This window comes from Poromitra crassiceps (genome assembly GCF_964638095.1).
Source record: "Poromitra crassiceps genome assembly, chromosome: 14".
In the NCBI taxonomy this organism is placed as follows: domain Eukaryota; kingdom Metazoa; phylum Chordata; class Actinopteri; order Beryciformes; family Melamphaidae; genus Poromitra; species Poromitra crassiceps.
The window spans coordinates 29,751,203-29,771,805 of NC_139633.1; the positions used below are offsets into that span (position 1 = coordinate 29,751,203).

The window sequence follows — 20,603 nt, forward strand, 5'->3', positions numbered from 1 at the left end:
AATGAGGCTCAATTGGATAAAAAGTTATTTAGAACATAGGCAACAGTTTGCAGATGGGAGAGAAAAGATCAACGCTGTCAAACATAACCTGCGGTGTACCACAAGGTTCAATTTTGGGTCCAAAATTATTTATATTATATATAAATGACATTATTAATACCTCTAATATATTTAAATTCGTAATATTTGCCTATGACACAAATGTTTGTTGTGAAGGAGAGAACCTTCAACAGCTTTTGAAGATTGTCTCTGATGAGCTAACCAAGTTGAGAATGTGGTTTGATTCTAATAAGTTATCGCTCAACATAAAGAAAACCAAATTTATGGTTTTTGGGAAACGTAAGATTCCAGAACATTTAGCTATTGAAGTACTGTGTGATAACACCAAGTTAGATAGAGTTTATGAAAACTCCTTCTTGGGAGTATTAATTGACCACAGTCTCAACTGGAAACCACAAGTCAAGCACATCTGTTCTAAACTGGCAAAGACCGTTGGTATACTATGCAAAGTCAGACACATACTGAACCAGAAAACAATGTACACACTCTATTGCTCGCTTTTTCTTCCCTATTTGTCCTATTGTGCTGAGGTGTGGGGCAATACCTACAAAACCACCCTAAAGACAATATGCACCATGCAAAAAAAGGCAATAAGAATAGTTAACAATGTTGGCTATTATGAGCATACCAATGATTTATTTTTTAATTTACAAACATTAAAATTTATGGATTTAGTTGATTTCAAGACCACACTAATCATTTACAAAGCTAAAAACAAATTACTCCGTAACAATATACAAAAATGGTTCAAAGAAAGAGAAAGTGGTTATAATCTAAGAAGGAGAGGGAATCTCTTGCAATCCAAGGTGCGCACCACACTCAAAAGCATGTGCATATCCGTCAATGGGGTGAGGCTGTGGAACAACTTACCTGAAGTGATCAAAGAAAGTTTACACATCGCTCAATTCAAAAAGCACATATGAATTAATCATTCACGCAATCATATATATATATATATATATATATATATATATATATATATATATATATATATATATATACAAATTATGTATATATGTTTTGAAGTGTTTAATAAAAATCACCTTTAAAAATAAACAAATTTACGTTCCAAAAGTCATAAAAGTTATTCACATTTGTGAAGATTATCATGTCATGTTCCAGACCAGGGGGGCCTAACTCACAGGGTGGTCCCCACGGGTCCGCTACTATATACAGTACATTTGGCAATGTGGGTCTCTATCTTGGTACAGGCGCTATCTGCTTTTTGTGCTTCACGCACCTGTTTGCGCCTGCCTTGTACTATCGTCTCTGCAGGACGATAGCAGTCCGCCATGCGGAAGTGTCCAGGTGTTATGCCGAGTTTTGCACCCCCGCCGCCAAATGCATCCCCACCTCACGGGAGCATATTGTAATGATTTATACAGAAACATAATTGTTTAAAAATGATATAATTGTTTATAGACGTGACCTACCTGTATAATTGTGACAAAAACACTGGGTTTGTCCGTCATGTACCTTTTACAAGAAAAGATAAAACGTGTGCAGTTTTATGTCGGGTTTTCAATTAATGTTGTAATAAAGGTAAAAGCATTTTGATTGGCAGATTTGTGATTTTCACCCTTTAGTCCAAACCCCAATAACAGTGAGTCATCCTCACAGCCACAAGCACCTTAAATGCCCCACTATTATCATCAGTAGCACAGACATGATTAGATTAGATTAGACTATGAAATGAACTGAGAATTCATGTTTCTTCACCACTGCAATTTAATTTTCCTTCCAACAACCCATTGACTGAAAATCACTATGTAACTGCATGAAATAATTGCATATTTTTCTGGAGTGAACTGTTATGTGATTACATTTAGACTTCTTTCACATGACATATTTCCAGTTTGTTTTGTTTTATGTGCATCTTTACGATTGTATTTATTTATTTATTTATTTATTTATTTATTTATTTATTTATTTATTTATTTATGTATTTACTTATTTATTTCTGTTAGCAGTAATAAATGATCTGTTAGCATTCAATGAAGAGAACAAGAGTGTCAGATGGGGTTTGGAATTTCAGACCATCCCTTTGTTCAAAATGAAAGATGTGACATAGACCTACTTGTGGAAACAAATTGAAACAACCTTATAACAGTTCCTACCCTGACATTTGCATCAATGTTCACTGATAACAAAATGGTAATGTACCCTGACTTGTTGGACAGATATAAATTGCTTCTAATGTTTGTTTGTTGTTTTTTAAAGGACGGCCTTCCCGTGGGGAATATGAATATATTAAATCTCACGCCCCTAAGGTTTTCAAATCCGTTGAAATTTTTGAAATTGGTTGTTCACAGCCTGAGCAATCAACCATCTCTCACATATTTTTTGGCCTCGCCGATGCGTTTTACGTCAGAGAGGCCAAGTCCGCCTTGCGGAAGTTGAGCACCTATGAACTACAAGTGTTGTGGGGGTGTGCCGCCATGGTTCCGCCTCTAGAGGTCCTCCACGCCCCTTCAGAGGTCCTGAAGAAAAACAAAAGGCAGCCATCTTTTTTCACCGCATAGCCTAGGCTAGCTATTGTTAGCTCCCCATAGCTCCTTGCAAAGAACCATATCTTGGGAACGGAAGCACCTACAGACACGGGACTGGCGGCATTGGAAAGCTCGTCAAATTTTACATCTAGTAGAAGGTGCGTTGAAGTTACGAAATCAACGCTGAGCGTTGATTTTGATTTTTGATTTTTTTACATGAAATAGTTACAACATCAGATGCTCATAACTCCTAGGCAAATGCCTTAAAATGCATGAATTTTTTTTTATGAAGACATCTCCCGACATATATACTACCATTTAAATTTGGTGCAATTTGGAGGCAATTTTCTTTTTTTATTATTCTTGTTCTACTAATGTTTTTATGTCGAAGCCTTCTTCTTCTTCTTCTTCTTTGAGTTTTATGATGGTCTCGACCTAGTTTCAAGATGAAGACGAAAGTCAGGTTGCAAGCACACTCGAAAATATTTAAAAACTCACTGGGTGCAGGGCAAGCACGAGATATGAAAAAGAGAAAAAGCCAGCACTCCAAATGTCTTTTTTGTTGATTTATTTCCTCATACACCTGGGCAGCAGCAACGAACGTTTCAGTCAAAGACCTTCCTCAGATGAAGACCAGTCACGCTGCCTCACGCCACACGTAATCTAGAGACATAGCGACCTCAGCATCACATGTAATCCTAGCGTGACGACAAGTGCAGTAATCCCAGCATGACGTCGTTAATGTCGTCAGTGCAGTAGTGACGCACTTGCCTAGGGGACGGCGTTAATGTCGTCAGTGCCGAGGCCATGACGTGGCAGTATTTATAGCCACGCCGGGCGCACCACGGTCCTTGTTCCCTGTCCCCTAGCGCTGCACTAAGCTGATCTAATTCCTTCTCTGGAAGCCGCGTTTCACTTCTCTGAAAGTCGTGTTTCGCCATTCTCAAGCTGCCTCATCCCTTCCGATTCTGCCATCAAGCCATTCGCGTTCGCGGTACCACTCACCCCCGTTCGCTCTCTCAGCACGACGAGCTTCGAAGACATGGACCTCGAGGCGCAGTACCAATTCGAGGTCGAGACATCCAGCGCCGACGAGGAGACGCACTACGAAACATCCCAGCCCGGGTACGGGATGCAGCAGGCTTCCCAGCCGCCAGCCCCGTGCGCTCATCAGACGGGGGGCAGACGGCATCAGGCAGCAGGCTCCGGCGGCACCGAGTGCATCTCGAACGGCGGATCTCGTCGACGAGAGCGCGCAAGCGGGCCCGCGCGAGGACGGCAATAACTCGCAGTCGGGGGGAGAGCGCGCTCCGGGCCCGGAGCTGGCCGCAGCCATGCAATCCTCTGTTTCAAGTCTCATCCATCCGCGGCCCCGTTCTGTTCGGGCCATCAAGCCATTCAGTCTCCAAGCGTCCGCCGTTCTGATCCTGCTAACGGTACGTGCACATCATGAAACGCTCGGCGGCTTGCCTCCTGTGAAAGCCGCTTTGACGCTGCATCTTGATAGGCTGTCTTGCTCTATTTCCGTGTCTGATTGGTCCATTTACCTCGCGCCCCCTGCCGCTGGAACCGCCCACAGCGTTTCACTGTCGCAGACTAGAGGCGGCTTGTCTCCGAGCGGCTTCACGCTCGCGGGGCGGGACTAGGGCGGGACCTTTCGTTGAAGCTACCCAATGACAGCTCTTCCTACACATTTCCTCCCCCCACCCTCCTGTGTACAACGTTTCTACAGGCTACAGCTCCAAGCTGGAAGCTGGTTTCCACGCCCACAAAACGCTGCGACGAGGCGGAAAAGCGATTTTGCCATTGTAGATGTGCACGAGGCGTAATCAAGCCATCGTAAGCGCAGGTCCTGCTCCATCATCGTTCTCAGCACGTCCACGCTCGAGGCAGACGCAGTTCCACGACGTGGTCGGGGAATTCGGCTCCCACGATTAAATGCTATCCAGCCGGGACGGCTTGCAGCATCGTCAGCCCCCAGCGCAGGGAACGCCCGCGGAGCGCGTCCCGGACAGCAGTCGAGCGCAACGGTAATGTAATCACCTCTTTAATACATAACAGTGCCATATAATTTTAGCAACCAAATCTTAATTTCAAATCATTTTGGCGTGCTTCAAAACAATCACCTAACCATTCCCTGCGGTCCGCACGTCGGGCGCGAAGGAAACGAACTGGGCATAAGTAGCAATGCATTTATCATAGTGAATGAATGATCTCTTGACAATCTCCGTGAACTGGTCGTTATATCCTCGCCTACAGCTAAAGAAAGACGGCGGAGCTACACTAAATGTCTCTTCATCCAATAACGTGAAATTAAATAACCTGGTGCATTCGAGAGCAAAATGAAGAGGCTAAATCTATGGAGAACTACACACATCTCTAACGTGTTAAATAATTAGGCCTAAACAATTAACATTAAACGTATTCACACATCGTGCTCAAATTGCATTCATTGCATTTATTGCACAATTTACAATAGTTAATAGCCAGCCAGAATCATTGCAAATGGACGTTCAAAGCATCAGTTAGCAATAGCGTTCAGTTAATCAATGTCTAATGACAGCCAGATTCCGTTTTAATTTAAAAAAAAAAAAAAAAAAAAAAACGTTTCCCTTTCTCCGAGTCGATGCTCCAGCCACCCAGTCAAATTAACAGAAGCCGTGCTGCTCACTGAATATACATATATATACATATAACATACATATATATATGATTTGGACATTTAACCGTGCGGCGGGCGATGCCCATCATCGGTATACGGCTCCACATATAGGCCTACTCTCATTCCACGGTAATAATGCTGCAAGTTAAAAATATCCGTTCAGCGACTATTGGTGTCCAGGCTTCTCCAGGCATCGCCGGGCCGTCATCACCGTGCGTCACCGCATCCTTGCATCACTCATAATAATAATGCTTCTTGGTATCATGCCGCTTGCGGATTGTCAGTCATATCAATCAGGCTGAGAGACCTCCTGCGTCCCTCTATCTCCGTATCAATCACATGTCAATGCCATAGCTTCAGCACCGGGTTGCCTCGGAAAAGTCATTAACACGTTCACTGCCATTGACGTATTAATACGTCAAAAATAATCCAACGGTTGACTGCCAATGACGTATTAATACGTCAAAAAAATGATTTTTTTTTTTTTGACCGTGGGATGTGCATCTAACCCTTTTACATCTCTTATATAATTATTGGAGCCACCGAACGTTTACAACCCATTCCACCGAGCCACTAAGTGGCGACAGTGCCCTCCTGACTAGAGGAAGGCAAGCAAAAAGCAGCCATTCTCATGAAAATGGATGGGGGAAAACGCTTTCGTTTTCGCGCTGATTGCTGGCGATGCGGGATTGCAAATTTGCATAATAGATTACAGGTGGAACACACTTTGAAACACGCAGCATAAATATGACCAGAATCGCAAAAGCTTCTCTCAACCAAAACTCCAAGAAGCGAGCGAGTCCATCCAGACTTCCTCAAACAGCGGCCGCGCAGACAGGCACAGGACAGCAGCAAAGCAGTGAGACTGGTGACAAGCTTGTGACGGCCGCTGCAGCCAAGAAGAACGCCCACGGAGGGAGGAGTTGGAAGCAACTCTCCCTCTCGCTCTCTCCCTCTCTCTCTCTCTCTCTCTCTCTCTCTCTCTCTCTCTCCCTCCCTCCCTCCCTCTCTCTCTCTCTCTCTCTCTCTCTCCCTCTCCCCCTCTCACTAGGATTAAACCTAGTGCGTCTCCGGGAGGGAGAGAGAGAGGGAGGGAGAGCGAGAGGGAGGGAGAGAGAGAGAGAGAGAGAGGGAGGGAGAGTGAGAGGGAGGGAGAGAGAGAGAGAGAGAGCGAGAGGGGGAGGGAGAGAGAGAGAGAGAGAGCCAAAAATGAATGGTTAAAGTGACTGTTCTATCGAATTTCACAAAAAGCCGTTTATCTCTGAATAATTTTTCTGACGCTGAAACCATGCTGTATTCAACTGCTAATGCTTACATAACTACTAACTCTACAAACTAACTCTTTTAGACAGAGAAAGCACACATTCTATTAGTTCTTTTGAGATATTGTGTGTTCACAAAATCTTAGCAGAAAAGAATCCTCGGGTCTTGAAAGATGAGCCAGAATCCTCAAAAAAACCCTCTGGCAGAAGCTAACTACAGTAAAAAAAAAACGTCTGGCAGTGAATGTGTTAATCGCATTCCGGCATTAATCCCATTCATTTAGCGAATCGAGCTTCTAGCGTCCATAATGCTGTATGCCGGAAGGGGCGTTGGGGCGTTAGTTCATGCACGCCTACAATTGCTAATATTAGAACGTGCTATCCTGCTGGCCAAGATTTCCAGAGCTCAAGTGTTAAATAGCCTAAGCGTCATTGATTCATTCCGTCGCGTAAGCAGGACTGGTCACAAGCAGCACTTTAGAAGGCCTACATGGGATTATCCCCACAATTATTGGCCCGTAATATCCAGCTCAAGGCAGACCTAGTCACATGGTGCATTCGCATTTAGCTCTGCCCACTCATTCAGTTCTGGTCCTTGCAACACAACACGGCTGAGGGGGCTAGAAATTAAATTCATTGTCTCTGACTACAAGCTGAATGCTTAGTGTCGCTGTCGACGAAACCGGAAATCAAATCCAGTGCCACTGTCTAGGCCGAAATCAAGTCACGTCTCTGATTAAGCTGAATGCGGAGTCATGGCCGGTGACGAAGCCGGAACCAAATCCATCGTCTTCAAACGGACGTTCCAAAAACGCAACCGCCTTAAGCAGCATGGCAAAGGCAAACCCGCGCAGTAGCACCCTTTCATCGCATTTCATTGGTGCTGGTCTCCCCACAATTATAGCGCCAGCAGTAAGCCGCCGTAAGTCGCTCGTTGCGCAGGGGCGAGTCTAAAGTCATAGCGCAGCAGTAGCAATGCTCCGAAGTAAGTCGGTGGAACAAGTGTGGTCTCCCCGAAATTATAGTGCCAGCAGTAAGCCGCCGCATGTCGCTCGTTGCGCAGGGGCGAGTCTAAAGTCACCGTCCAGCAGTAGCAATGCTCCGGAGTAAGTCGGCGGAGCGCGGAACAAGTGTTCCTTTCCAGCGCTCTCCCCGAAGTTATAGCGCAAGGGGGCGCTAAAGTCATATACATAAACTTTATTCCAGACTCGGGTCCATATAAAATACGTACACAAACACAGACAGCACAATAAGAAAGAATTAAAATAAAATAAAACCACACAACAAATGGATTTAAAACACATACAAGCAGCTATTGCAGTGCTTCCAGAAGTGCATCATAAATTTTGCTCACTTCGTGCAGGCACCCGCTAGTGCCATAATAACTCCATTCTCCGACTGGCTAGTCGACGCATAAAACTGTAAATAAACTGTCTCAGAACAGCACGGAAAGCGAGCACATTACTGCTCACAAACACATGGCTAGCACTTGTCCATCTCGGATGCCGGAGTAAAATCCTAAAGGCACCATTATATTATATACTATCCTGAGCAAAATCCTAAATGCATCATTATATTATATATTATATTATAGCGCCAGGGGGTGCTAAAGCTATAGCGCCAGCAGTAGTTATGCTCCGAAGTAAGTCAGGTGCAACAGTAGTAAGGCTGCGCAGTAAGCCGGTCGAACATGCGTTCCTCGTCCAGAGTCACGCAGCAGTAGTAATGCTCAGAATTAAGCCAGGTGCAGCAGTGGTAACGCTCCGCAGTAAGCCGGTCGAACAAGCGTTCCCCTTCCAGTGCCGCGTGCGCGTAAGTCACTGGAGCCTGTCTAGGTTGTAGGAGTCCAAAAATGTTAATACAGCGCGCCGCAGTAAACCGGCTCCTTCCAGCGCCCGCTGGATCGCTGAGGCCAAGCCGGCCAGCGGTTTTCGTAAGTCGCTGTAGAGACTGAGTGCGCCGACGTAAGCTGCTTGGCGAACAATCGCTCGTTCTATCCAGCGCCCGCCGTATCGCCGAGGCCAAGCCGGCCGGTGGTTTTCGTAAGTCGCTAAAAGCCCGGAAGCCCGGAGTTGTCTCATAAAATCCTAAGTCACTGAAGTAATTAGGGGCGAAAAAGTGCCAGCGGTAGTAACGATTCCAATAGGCCAAGGCCGGGTTCTTGGGGGGTTTTGCTAAGTCACCGCGCCGAAGCTCGCCGGATTGGTCGATCACCCAGCGCCTGCTGTAGCGCTGCGGCCACGCCCGGGGGGCGTCGTAAGTCGCCGTGGCGATGCCGCTGGTCCTCGTCAGCCCACGCGGCCTACATCCGACCAGAGCAGGCCGCCATATTGTCTGCCCAAAGATCTTTCCTCCCCTAGGCGTCACATGGTAAGCACATGGCATCCATTCCTGCATTCCTCGCAATAGCCGTTACTTCGCATTTCATTGGTGGTGGACTCCCCGAATCGGTGTCGATCTAATTGATTAAGCGTTCCAGGTGTCGAGCAGCCTGCAAGTGCTCGGCGTTGAACAGCCCGCAACAAATCACTAATTCCGACCACGGTAGACTACTCGAAGTGTTCTAGGTGCCGAGCAGCCTGCAAGTGTTCTAGGTGCCGAGCAGCCTGTAGTCGCACCACTAATTCAGACCCCAGCAGACTACTCAAAGTGTTCTACGTGTCGAGCAGCCTGTGAATGTTCTAGGTGCCGAGCAGCCTGCAAGTGTTCCGGGTGTCGAGCAGCCCGTAGTCTCCCCACTAATTCAGACCCCAGTGGACTACTCGAAGTGTTCTAGGTGCTGAGCAGCCTGCAAGTGTTCCAGGTGCCGAGCAGCCTGTAGTCAGGGGGGGGGTCGATCTAATTGATTAAGCGTTCTAGGTGTCGAGCAGCCTGCAAGTGTTCGGCGTTGAACAGCCCGCAACAAATCACTAATTCCGACCACGGTAGACTACTCAAAGTGTTCTAGGTGCCGAGCAGCCTGCAAGTGTTCTAGGTGCCGAGCAGCCTGTAGTCACACCACTAATCCAGACCCCAGCAGACTACTCAAAGTGTTCTACGTGTCGAGCAGCCTGTGAATGTTCTAGGTGCCGAGCAGCCTGCAAGTGTTCCGGGTGTCGAGCAGCCCGTAGTCTCCCCACTAATTCATACCCCAGTGGACTACTCGAAGTGTTCTAGGTGTCGAGCAGCCTGCAAGTGTTCCAGGTGTCGAGCAGCCTGTAGTCACATAACTAATTCAGCAAGACCTCAGTAGACGACTCGAAGTGTTCTAGGTGTCGAGCAGCCTGCAAGTGTTCTAGGTGTCGAGCAGCCTGTAGTCACATAACTAATTCAGCATCACTAATTCAGACCTCAGCAGACTACTCGAAGTGTTCTAGGCGTCGAGCAGCCTGTCAATGTTCTAGGTGTCGAGCAGCCTGCAAGTGTTCTAGGTGTCGAGCAGCCTGTAGTCACATAACTAATTCAGCATCACTAATTCAGACCTCAGCAGACTACTCGAAGTGTTCTAGGCGTCGAGCAGCCTGTCAATGTTCTAGGTGTCGAGCAGCCTGCAAGTGTTCTAGGTGTCGAGCAGCCTGTAGTCTCCCCACTAATTCAGACCCCAGTAATCTACTCGAAGTGTTCTAGGTGTCGACCAGCCTGCAAGTATTCTAGGTGCAGTGTGGGCGGGGTTCGAGCCAACCGGTCGGCGACAAGCGTCGCCTTCCGCCCAGCGCCCGCTGTATCGCGAGGCGAGCAGACCGGTTGGCCTTTCAGGTTTCTCTCTTTTGGGGGGTTCTCCGAGCAGATGCCCTCCCGCCTCAAGAAGAGAGGCATCCTGCCTCGGAGTCACTACGCCAAAGAATCAGTTGCCATGCTGCCACGCCATCAGAATTAATGCCATACCGCTTCAGGCCATGAATCCTATCGCCATGCCATACTTTAATAAAGCTTGCTGATTAACCTTACCCTCTGGTCTCTCATGATTGAAATGGCGGTTGGCAAGCATATATGTGCATTACCGCCACCTACTGGAGTTTGATATCAGCCAAATGCCTGAGGGGTGGCCGTGGAATGGAAGGCCACGCGAGCCCAGTGCATTGTGGGAACTGTAGGATTTCGGCTCCCCCCCCCCCCCCCCCACACACACACAGAGTGGATTTTGGTTGATTGCCCAGGCTCTGAACAACCAATTTCAAAAATGTCAACGGATTCAAACTCCTTAGTGCGTTAGATTTAATATATCTTCATATTCCCCACGGGAAAGCCTTCCTTTAAGATTATTTTGTGCTATTATTTTCATCTTATTACTGCGGTAGTAAACAGCTTCTGTTCATTCAGCTTTTTTTTCATTGTCTTTCAGTTGTAAAAAGACACAATGATTGATTGATTGATTGATTGATTGGTTGGTTTTTATTCAGCACTCAATATCAACATACAATGTAAATACAAAGTACAGGAATTACTTATTTCCACTGTGGTCCTAAGGATATAAGGACAAGTCACAGACACCAAAATCGCAGCAATAAATACAGCCACCTTGTCATGGATGTGTGTGTGTTACAGTATATTGTGGAGGACAACAGATAGCAAGGTAGCTGTCATAAGACATGAGGGCTAAGTGACTAAATTCATCATTCAAGACTTTTATTGTCAGTCCGTTAATTGCACGAGTACCCACGTGTGAAATTCTTAAGCTGTGGGCTCCGTTACAGACAAGGTGCAGTAGGTAAATAGTGCAAAATCACAGCAAACAACAAATAGGGCACAAAAACACAGCAAGCAACAAATAGACAATGAAGCAATAGTTAAACAGGGCAACAATGTAACAGTGTGTGAAGGGCAATTAAGGCAACAGTTAAATAGGAGAGGTAATAAAGTAGAAGTGATAAAGTATTAAATATAATAAGATGAAAGTGTTCACAGTGTCCATGAGTGTCCAAGAGTGTCCAAGAGTGTGCAAATGACAATAACACAGGTTTACTGCATGCACTGCACTTCGGGACCCTGTATCTTCTCCCTGAGGGCAGCAGGGAGAACAGGCTGTTGTGCGGGTGGGTCACGTCCTTGATGATCTTCTGGGACTTCCTGAGGCACCGCTGAGTGTACAGATCCTGCAGTTTTGGGAGCTCACATCCTGTCACGTGCTGGGCCGCGCGCCTCACCCTTCTCAGCGCCTTGCTGTCCATGGTGGTACAGTTCCCGTACCAGCACTCGGCACATGCATAAGAGTACAAACAGAAACATCATGAAGCAGAAACTGTGAGTGTCAGAGATGATCTGAAGCAGAAGGAATGGAAACGTGCGGCACTATCATACAGTTCATTTACAAACAGGCTGCACAGAAACAGACACATAGGTCCATGTCAAAATCTTGACTTTTGGTGTATTTGATTAGAATGATTACTCGAAAAGAATATGAACAGGGTTGTTAATAGTTTGACATGTCATTGTAAAAATGGGAGATGGTAAGATATTAATGCAAGAAGTGGAGTAAAAAAAAAGAAAAAGTTTCTGTCATTTCCTAATTTCCTTGAAAGGAACTTTTAAGTCTCCGTTAAACTTTCAAGTTTCCTGAAAAGAAGCATGACATTATGGATTAATTCTAGGGGAAATACAGGAAGAAGAAAAACATGAAGTTAAGTTGTATTTATTTACACTGCCTACACTCACTCACGCTGGAAAACGAGGAGAAAAAAGGGGGAAAAACGTTACCCAACGTTTTCACATTTTGTTTAAATTTACTGAACTTTTATTTCACCAGACCACGACCCAAATAAAGTAACATTATAGTGGGCCACTATCTGAATATTGTTTCCTTCATTTTTCCCGTTTTGTGAAATTAACACACTTTTCAAGACTACACATTTTTCATTTACATAGTTGGTTTTCCGGTACTCTTCCAGACTTACTGGACTCACACCTACCCTGGAACCCTGGAACCAGCCAATATGTAACAATAGACCAGACTTTTACATATGTTTCGTATTTTGGACAGTCCCATTCCATACATGATAGGATTTAGAAGCATTAAAACATTCCCCCATAGGTTTGCATACACAAATATAAAATCTTCCAACACACGGGGCCAACTGCTGGTGTCAATTCTTTTGAACCCAAATAAAAATAAGCCAGCAAAGGAATAGCTCAGAAGAGAAACCAGCTGAGGTGAGCAGGTACTAACAGCTTTTTGTCTGGTCTCTTTTGAACCTGCAAAACAAATATGAAGAATCCTCATGTAAGAAAAAAGGATTGGAAATAGAGGGACTGAGACAGCTAGACCAAGGGCAGCAAGTCCATAAATGCTATTTACTCTGGTGTCAGAGCGTGAACATGCCAGCCTGACGATTTCAAAGTTGACACACCTCCAATAGCCTGTGTAGTTTCCACACAGTGTCAAACGCCTGCTCAAGGATAAAAGGATCAGGACTTTGAGAGAAGCGTACAACCATGCCACAACAACAAAGACAGCCACCTTGTTCGATGTCATGTGTGTATTATATTGTAGAGGATGACAGATAGCAAGGTATCGATCATAAGCCATGAGGGCTAAAGTGAGAAATTGCATATCTACATATGTATATAAACAGAACATCTGCAAATAACAATATGGGACAGCAATTGTGTGAGTGTCAGAGATTATCTGAACCAGAAGGAATGGAAAAATCGCTGTAGAACGATTCAGCTCATTTACAAACAGGCTGCACAGAAAAAGATACATAGGTTCATGTAAGCTTCTATTCATACAAATGATCACAATGAGTGCTGTGTTGGAAAAAAGAACCGCAATGTACAACAATGCTATAATCGTAAAATACAAGTATTTCAAAGGTCCAAAATGCGGATAAGCCGCAAGAATGAAATAAGATACAGTAAAATTGGCCATTATCCTTGGATTAGTTCACAAAAGAATAATTAGTGTGCACACGATGAAATGATTTGGCTTAATGCTCTAGCAATGATCATCAAGTGTAAAGAAGATTAACAAACGTGAAGCAACCCAAAATTACAATTCACTCCCCTACCCTCGCAGAAGATCCAGGAACCTAAAAAGAAAGAAAGAAAAGTTATGAATGACACAACTTGGAATTAGAGGGAACAAGACGCTTAGAGCAGTGCCAACGAATGCCCAAATGTGATTTCCTCAGAGGCTGAGCATGCCACCCTGATGATGAGATAGTTGGCACAATAGCCTCTGTAGTTTCCACACAGTGTCAAATGCCTGCTCAAGCATACAGTGATCAGGTCTTTGAGAAAAGCGTACGACCACATCACAACAATAAAGGCAGCCACCGTGTTCGATGTCATGTGTGTATTATATTGTAGAGGATGACAGATAGCAAGGTATCAGTCATAAGACAAAGACATGAGGGCTAAAGTGAGAAATTGCATTCTTCCATATACAGAACATCTGTAAAAAAACAATACGGGACAGAAAGTGTGTGAGTGTCATAGATTAGCTGAATCAGTCAATGGAAAAATCCCTGCAGGAGGAAAAAACAACAGGCTGCACAGAAAAAGATACATAGACAGTCCCATACAAAAAACCACAATGCTATTATCATAAAATACAAGTATTTTTAAAAGGTCCAAGATGCAGATAATAACCAAGAATGAAATAAGATACAGTAAAATTGGCCATTATCCTTGGATTAGTTCACAAAACAATAATTAGTGTGCACATGATGAAATAATTATTATGAAGTAATACAATTACAATTCACTCCCCTACCAATGCCGGAGGATCCAGGAATCTTAAAAGAAGAAGAAGAATACAAGTTATGAATGACACAATTTTACATTCTAATCTGCTGTCATGTACACAGCTGTAATCCTCCCTCCCAAACTGTAGAGAGCAGCGATGTGCGCTGCTTTATATCGGTTCAGGCCACTCCCACAGGTCCTTTACCTGTCCATCACATATTCATCCAGTGTAAACAACTCTGACTCAGGCACTTTTGGATTATTTTCTTACTGCTAACTTTTCACTGGCTGAAGTTTACATTGGAGCAAAATAACTGAAAAATGTGTTTTGGCAACTGCAATGTACAACAATGCTATTATCACAAAATACAAGTATTTCAAAGGTCCAAAATGCGGATAACCGCCAAGAATGAAATAAGATACAGTAAAATTGGCCATTATCATTGGAGTACTGCCATGTACACAGCTGTAATCCTCCCTCCCTAACTGTAGAGAGCAGCGATGTGCGCTGCTTTATATCGGTTCAGGCCACTCCCACAGGTCCTTTTACGGTGGCCCTGAAGTGCAAATCACAACCGCAAATCAGAAAACACAACGACAAATAAGAAAACACAACGACATATTACTAAACACAACGACAAATAAGAAAACACAACGACAAATCAGAAAACACAACGACATTAACCAAAACACAACCACATTAACCAAAACACAACCACATTAACCAAAACACAACCACATTAACCAAAACACAACCACATTAACCAAAACACAACCACATTAACCAAAGCACAACCACATTAAAGGAGAATTTCGTTTTTTTTTAACCTGGACCCATCTCCTGGCATTAATTATGATCTGACGACTCACCCAGTGATCTCCGCAGCGTTTCTGGCCGTCCTAGCGTTGTTTTGAGATCAATAGCGTCCAAGTCAGTTGTAAAATGGAGCTGATTTGGGGCCAAGTGTGAGCCTGTCTTTACTGCATCTAAATAGCTATTTTTACTCCCGTTTTCGCCAAATATCGTCAGAATCTGATCCCTCAAGAAGCACCACAGTGATATTTCGCCAAAGGCTGTTTCCTGGAGTCCCACAGGGATCAAATTACCTCAAACGTGATCTCAGTCACCAAGTCTCGTGAAGTCCCGCGATACTTTCCTGCTGACTGGCCAAGTACAGGCAGGACGCTTTGCGGTGGTGGTTTTAGCGTAACCTATGTGGGGTTTGGCATAACCTTCGTTATTTCGAATCCCACATAGGTTACATAGGTGCTTACACAACCACATTAACCAAAGCACAACACATTAACCAAAGCACAACACATTAACCAAAACACAACACATTAACCACAACACAACACATTAACCAAAACACAACCACATTAACCAAAACACAACACATTAACCAAAGCACAACACATTAACCAAAACACAACCACATTAACCAAAGCACAACACATTAACCAAAGCACAACACATTAACCAAAACACAACACATTAACCACAACACAACACATTAACCAAAACACAACCACATTAACCAAAACACAACCACATTAACCAAACCACAACCACATTAACCAAAACACAACCACATTAACCAAAGCACAACACATTAACCAAAACACAACCACATTAACCAAAACACAACCACATTAACCAAAACACAACACATTAACCAAAGCACAACACATTAACCAAAGCACAACACATTAACCAAAACACAACCACATTAACCAAAGCACAACACATTAACCAAAACACAACCACATTAACCAAAGCACAACACATTAACCAAAACACAACCACATTAACCAAAGCACAACACATTAACCAAAGCACAACACATTAACCAAAACACAACCACATTAACCAAAGCACAACCACATTAACCAAAACACAACACATTAACCAAAGCACAACACATTAACCAAAACACAACACATTAACCAAAGCACAACACATTAACCAAAACACAACCACATTAACCAAAGCACAACACATTAACCAAAACACAACCACATTAACCAAAGCACAACCACATTAACCAAAACACAACCACATTAACCAAAGCACAACACATTAACCAAAACACAACACATTAACCAAAACACAACACATTAACCAAAACACAACCACATTAACCAAAACACAACCACATTAACCAAAACACAACACATTAACCAAAGCACAACACATTAACCAAAGCACAACACATTAACCAAACCGGAAAAGGTAGGTACTCTCAGGTGACATGAATCGTCGCTGATTGGACGAAGGAACTGGTGAGATGTGAACTGGTGAGCCCGTGCCTCTGTCTCTGTGCCTCCCTCTCCCAACCATATACATGTTCGTCCACTAAAATTATTGATTCTCTGCATAGCAACATCTTGACCAGCTGTCATCATGTCCATGTATGGATGTATGGATTTCCCTCTGGCGTGTTTTAGAAAAAGTAAAATAAAAGAAGCGAGTCGAAAACTGCTTCTCAGCTGACGATCCACGCCAGACAGGTGCCTTTCGTATGTGCGTTTCAGAAGAGGGACTGAGTCAACACGTGAAAAAAGTAATCTGGAGCGGTCAAAGTTTAGGCAATTTAATATGTACAAGTGCAACAAGCAGACTACGTTTCGACACGCAAAGTGTCCTCAGTAAAAAAAGAAAAGGAGAAAAGCGAGTGTTTGTCATCTGTCAGTTTTGGCAGGCTGTGAAGTGACAGGACTTGTCTTAAAGTAACCATAAATTTGCGCAATGAAGGCATTGCTCGTCTTTTAAATTAAATTCCTGTTAGAGGTGCAACCAGACAGCAATTGGAGAGCTAATTTCAGATTATTTCACCACTCCCTTAGCTTTTGATGAGGGAGAGGTGACTGGTGCGCGACTCTGACACTGACAGCCGCTCCACCTCACAATCGGGCTGTCAGGGGGCGGGGGCTAGCTCCGATGAAGGTCGTGATGATGATGATGAGAGCGGGGATCAAGATACCACTCGTTTCTGACCCAATGGCGAAATGCAATCTCAGATTAAACTGAGAAAAGCACGGGAGTAGCCTACAAGTGTGACTGCAAACTTTACAACAGAAGCCCTTAGCGCTTCACCCCGGACAGATGGTGAGAACTGAAGAGCAACCAAATTAAAGACATTAGTAATGCTATAGACTACATAATTAATTGATTAATTAATTAATGTATTTATTTGTTTGTTTGTAAAGGCTATAGTAGGCATAGTGTTTTCCTGATAATCAATGGACATGAGAAAACCACAGCTAAATGTTTGTGTGTTCATGAGCATCTTGAGAGACAATGTGAGGGAAATTATTTCAGCAAAATAGCCTATAATAATGTTAGAGAGAGAGAGAGAGGTACAGGAGATTATAAAACAGGTGGTTTCGCGTGTGTGTGTGTCCAGGACTTTCCAGGCAGTAAACCACCTGGAAATTCGAAAGGCACCTGTCTGGCGTGGATCGTCAGCTGAGAAGCAGTTTTCTACTCGCTTCTTTTATTTAAATTTTTCTAAAACACGCCAGAGGGAAATCCATACATCCATACATGGACATGATGACAGCTGGTCAAGATGTTGCTATGCAGAGAATCAATAATTTTAGTGGACGAACATGTATATGGTTGGGAGAGGGAGGCACAGAGACAGAGGCACGGGCTCACCAGTTCACATCTCACCAGTTCCTTCGTCCAAACAGCGACGATTCATGTCACCTGAGAGTACCTACCTTTTCCGGTTTGGTTAATGTGTTGTGCTTTGGTTAATGTGTTGTGCTTTGGTTAATGTGTTGTGCTTTGGTTAATGTGGTTGTATTTTGGTTAATGTGGTTGTGTTGTGGTTAATGTGGTTGTGTTTTGGTTAATGTGTTGTGCTTTGGTTAATGTGGTTGTGTTTTGGTTAATGTGGTTGTGTTGTGGTTAATGTGGTTGTGTTTTGGTTAATGTGGTTGTGTTTTGGTTAATGTGGTTGTGTTTTGGTTAATGTGGTTGTGTTTTGGTTAATGTGGTTGTGTTTTGGTTAATGTGTTGTGTTTTGGTTAATGTGGTTGTGTTTTGGTTAATGTGGTTGTGTTTTGGTTAATGTGGTTGTGTTTTGGTTAATGTGTTGTGCTTTGGTTAATGTGTTGTGTTTTGGTTAATGTGGTTGTGTTTTGGTTAATGTGGTTGTGTTTTGGTTAATGTGGTTGTGTTTTGGTTAATGTGGTTGTGTTTTGGTTAATGTGTTGTGCTTTGGTTAATGTGGTTGTGTTTTGGTTAATGTGGTTGTGTTTTGGTTAATGTGGTTGTGTTTTGGTTAATGTGGTTGTGTTTTGGTTAATGTGGTTGTGTTTTGGTTAATGTGGTTGTGTTTTGGTTAATGTGGTTGTGTTTTGGTTAATGTGGTTGTGTTTTGGTTAATGTGGTTGTGTTTTGGTTAATGTGGTTGTGTTTTGGTTAATGTGGTTGTGTTTTGGTTAATGTGTTGTGTTTTGGTTAATGTGGTTGTGTTTTGGTTAATGTGGTTGTGTTTTGGTTAATGTGGTTGTGTTTTGGTTAATGTGGTTGTGTTTTGGTTAATGTGGTTGTGTTTTGGTTAATGTGGTTGTGTTTTGGTTAATGTGGTTGTGTTTTGGTTAATGTGTTGTGCTTTGGTTAATGTGGTTGTGCTTTGGTTAATGTGTTGTGCTTTGGTTAATGTGTTGTGCTTTGGTTAATGTGTTGTGTTTTGGTTAATGTGTTGTGTTTTGGTTAATGTGGTTGTGTTTTGGTTAATGTGTTGTGCTTTGGTTAATGTGTTGTGCTTTGGTTAATGTGTTGTGTTTTGGTTAATGTGTTGTGTTTTGGTTAATGTGGTTGTGTTTTGGTTAATGTGGTTGTGTTTTGGTTAATGTGGTTGTGTTTTGGTTAATGTGGTTGTGTTTTGGTTAATGTGGTTGTGTTTTGGTTAATGTGGTTGTGTTTTGGTTAATGTGGTTGTGTTTTGGTTAATGTGGTTGTGTTTTGGTTAATGTGGTTGTGCTTTGGTTAATGTGGTTGTGTTTTGGTTAATGTGTTGTGCTTTGGTTAATGTGGTTGTGTTTTGGTTAATGTGGTTGTGCTTTGGTTAATGTGGTTGTGCTTTGGTTAATGTGGTTGTGCTTTGGTTAATGTGTTGTGCTTTGGTTAATGTGGTTGTGTTTTGGTTAATGTGGTTGTGTTTTGGTTAATGTGTTGTGCTTTGGTTAATGTGGTTGTGTTTTGGTTAATGTGTTGTGCTTTGGTTAATGTGGTTGTGCTTTGGTTAATGTGTTGTGCTTTGGTTAATGTGGTTGTGTTTTGGTTAATGTGGTTGTGCTTTGGTTAATGTGGTTGTGTTTTGGTTAATGTGGTTGTGCTTTGGTTAATGTGGTTGTGTTTTGGTTAATGTGGTTGTGCTTTGGTTAATGTGGTTGTGCTTTGGTTAATGTGGTTGTGCTTTGGTTAATGTGTTGTGCTTTGGTTAATGTGGTTGTGTTTTGGTTAATGTGGTTGTGCTTTGGTTAATGTGGTTGTGTTTTGGTTAATGTGGTTGTGCTTTGGTTAATGTGGTTGTGCTTTGGTTAATGTGGTTGTGCTTTGGTTAATGTGGTTGTGCTTTGGTTAATGTGGTTGTGTTTTGGTTAATGTGGTTGTGTTTTGGTTAATGTGGTTGTGTTTTGGTTAATGTGGTTGTGTTTTGGTTAATGTGTTATGCTTTGGTTAATGTGGTTGTGTTTTGGTTAATGTGTTGTGTTTTGGTTAATGTGTTGTGCTTTGGTTAATGTGTTGTGCTTTGGTTAATGTGGTTGTGTTTTGGTTAAAGTGGTTGTGCTTTGGTTAATGTGGTTGTGTTTTGGTTAATGTGGTTGTGTTGTGGTTAATGTGGTTGTGTTTTGGTTAATGTGGTTGTGTTTTGGTTAATGTGGTTGTGCTTTGGTTAATGTGGTTGTGCTTTGGTTAATGTGGTTGTGTTTTGGTTAATGTGGTTGTGCTTTGGTTAATGTGGTTGTGTTTTGGTTAATGTGGTTGTGTTTTGGTTAATGTGTTGTGCTTTGGTTAATGTGGTTGTGTTTTGGTTAATGTGTTGTGCTTTGGTTAATGTGGTTGTGTTTTGGTTAATGTGGTTGTGTTTTGGTTAATGTGGTTGTGCTTTGGTTAATGTGGTTGTGCTTTGGTTAAAGTGGTTGTGTTTTGGTTAATGTGTTGTGCTTTGGTTAATGTGGTTGTGTTTTGGTTAATGTGGTTGTGTTTTGGTTAATGTGTTGTGCTTTGGTTAATGTGTTGTGCTTTGGTTAATGTGTTGTGCTTTGGTTAATGTGGTTGTGTTTTGGTTAATGTGGTTGTGTTTTGGTTAATGTGGTTGTGTTTTGGTTAATGTGTTGTGTTGTGGTTAATGTGTTGTGTTTTGGTTAATGTGTTGTGCTTTGGTTAATGTGTTGTGCTTTGGTTAATGTGGTTGTGTTTTGGTTAATGTGTTGTGCTTTGGTTAATGT

At 43.1% G+C, this 20,603-nt stretch overlaps 2 protein-coding genes across 2 annotated transcripts in view; both read right to left on the reverse strand.

Annotated features, from left to right (window-relative positions):
- Positions 1-12,104: 12,104 nt before the first annotated feature.
- Positions 12,105-13,317, reverse strand: LOC310789126 (olfactory receptor 2K2-like; the record flags this gene model as incomplete). The annotated part of the gene is made up of 2 exons (XM_083650720.1): positions 12,105-12,109; positions 12,525-13,317. The coding sequence occupies 2 exons, from the start codon at positions 13,315-13,317 to the stop codon at positions 12,105-12,107; spliced, it is 798 nt and encodes a 265-aa protein (XP_083506846.1).
- Positions 13,318-13,452: 135 nt separating this feature from the next.
- The window catches only part of LOC310789127 (olfactory receptor 1M1-like), a gene marked incomplete at both ends in the record, with an annotated part of 37,498 nt that continues 30,347 nt past the window's right edge, over positions 13,453-20,603 (reverse strand). Inside the window, 2 exons of the mRNA XM_083650721.1 lie at positions 13,453-13,477; positions 14,164-14,185. Coding sequence (XP_083506847.1) covers positions 13,453-13,477; positions 14,164-14,185 — 47 coding nt within the window. The remainder of the gene's footprint in view (positions 13,478-14,163; positions 14,186-20,603) is intronic.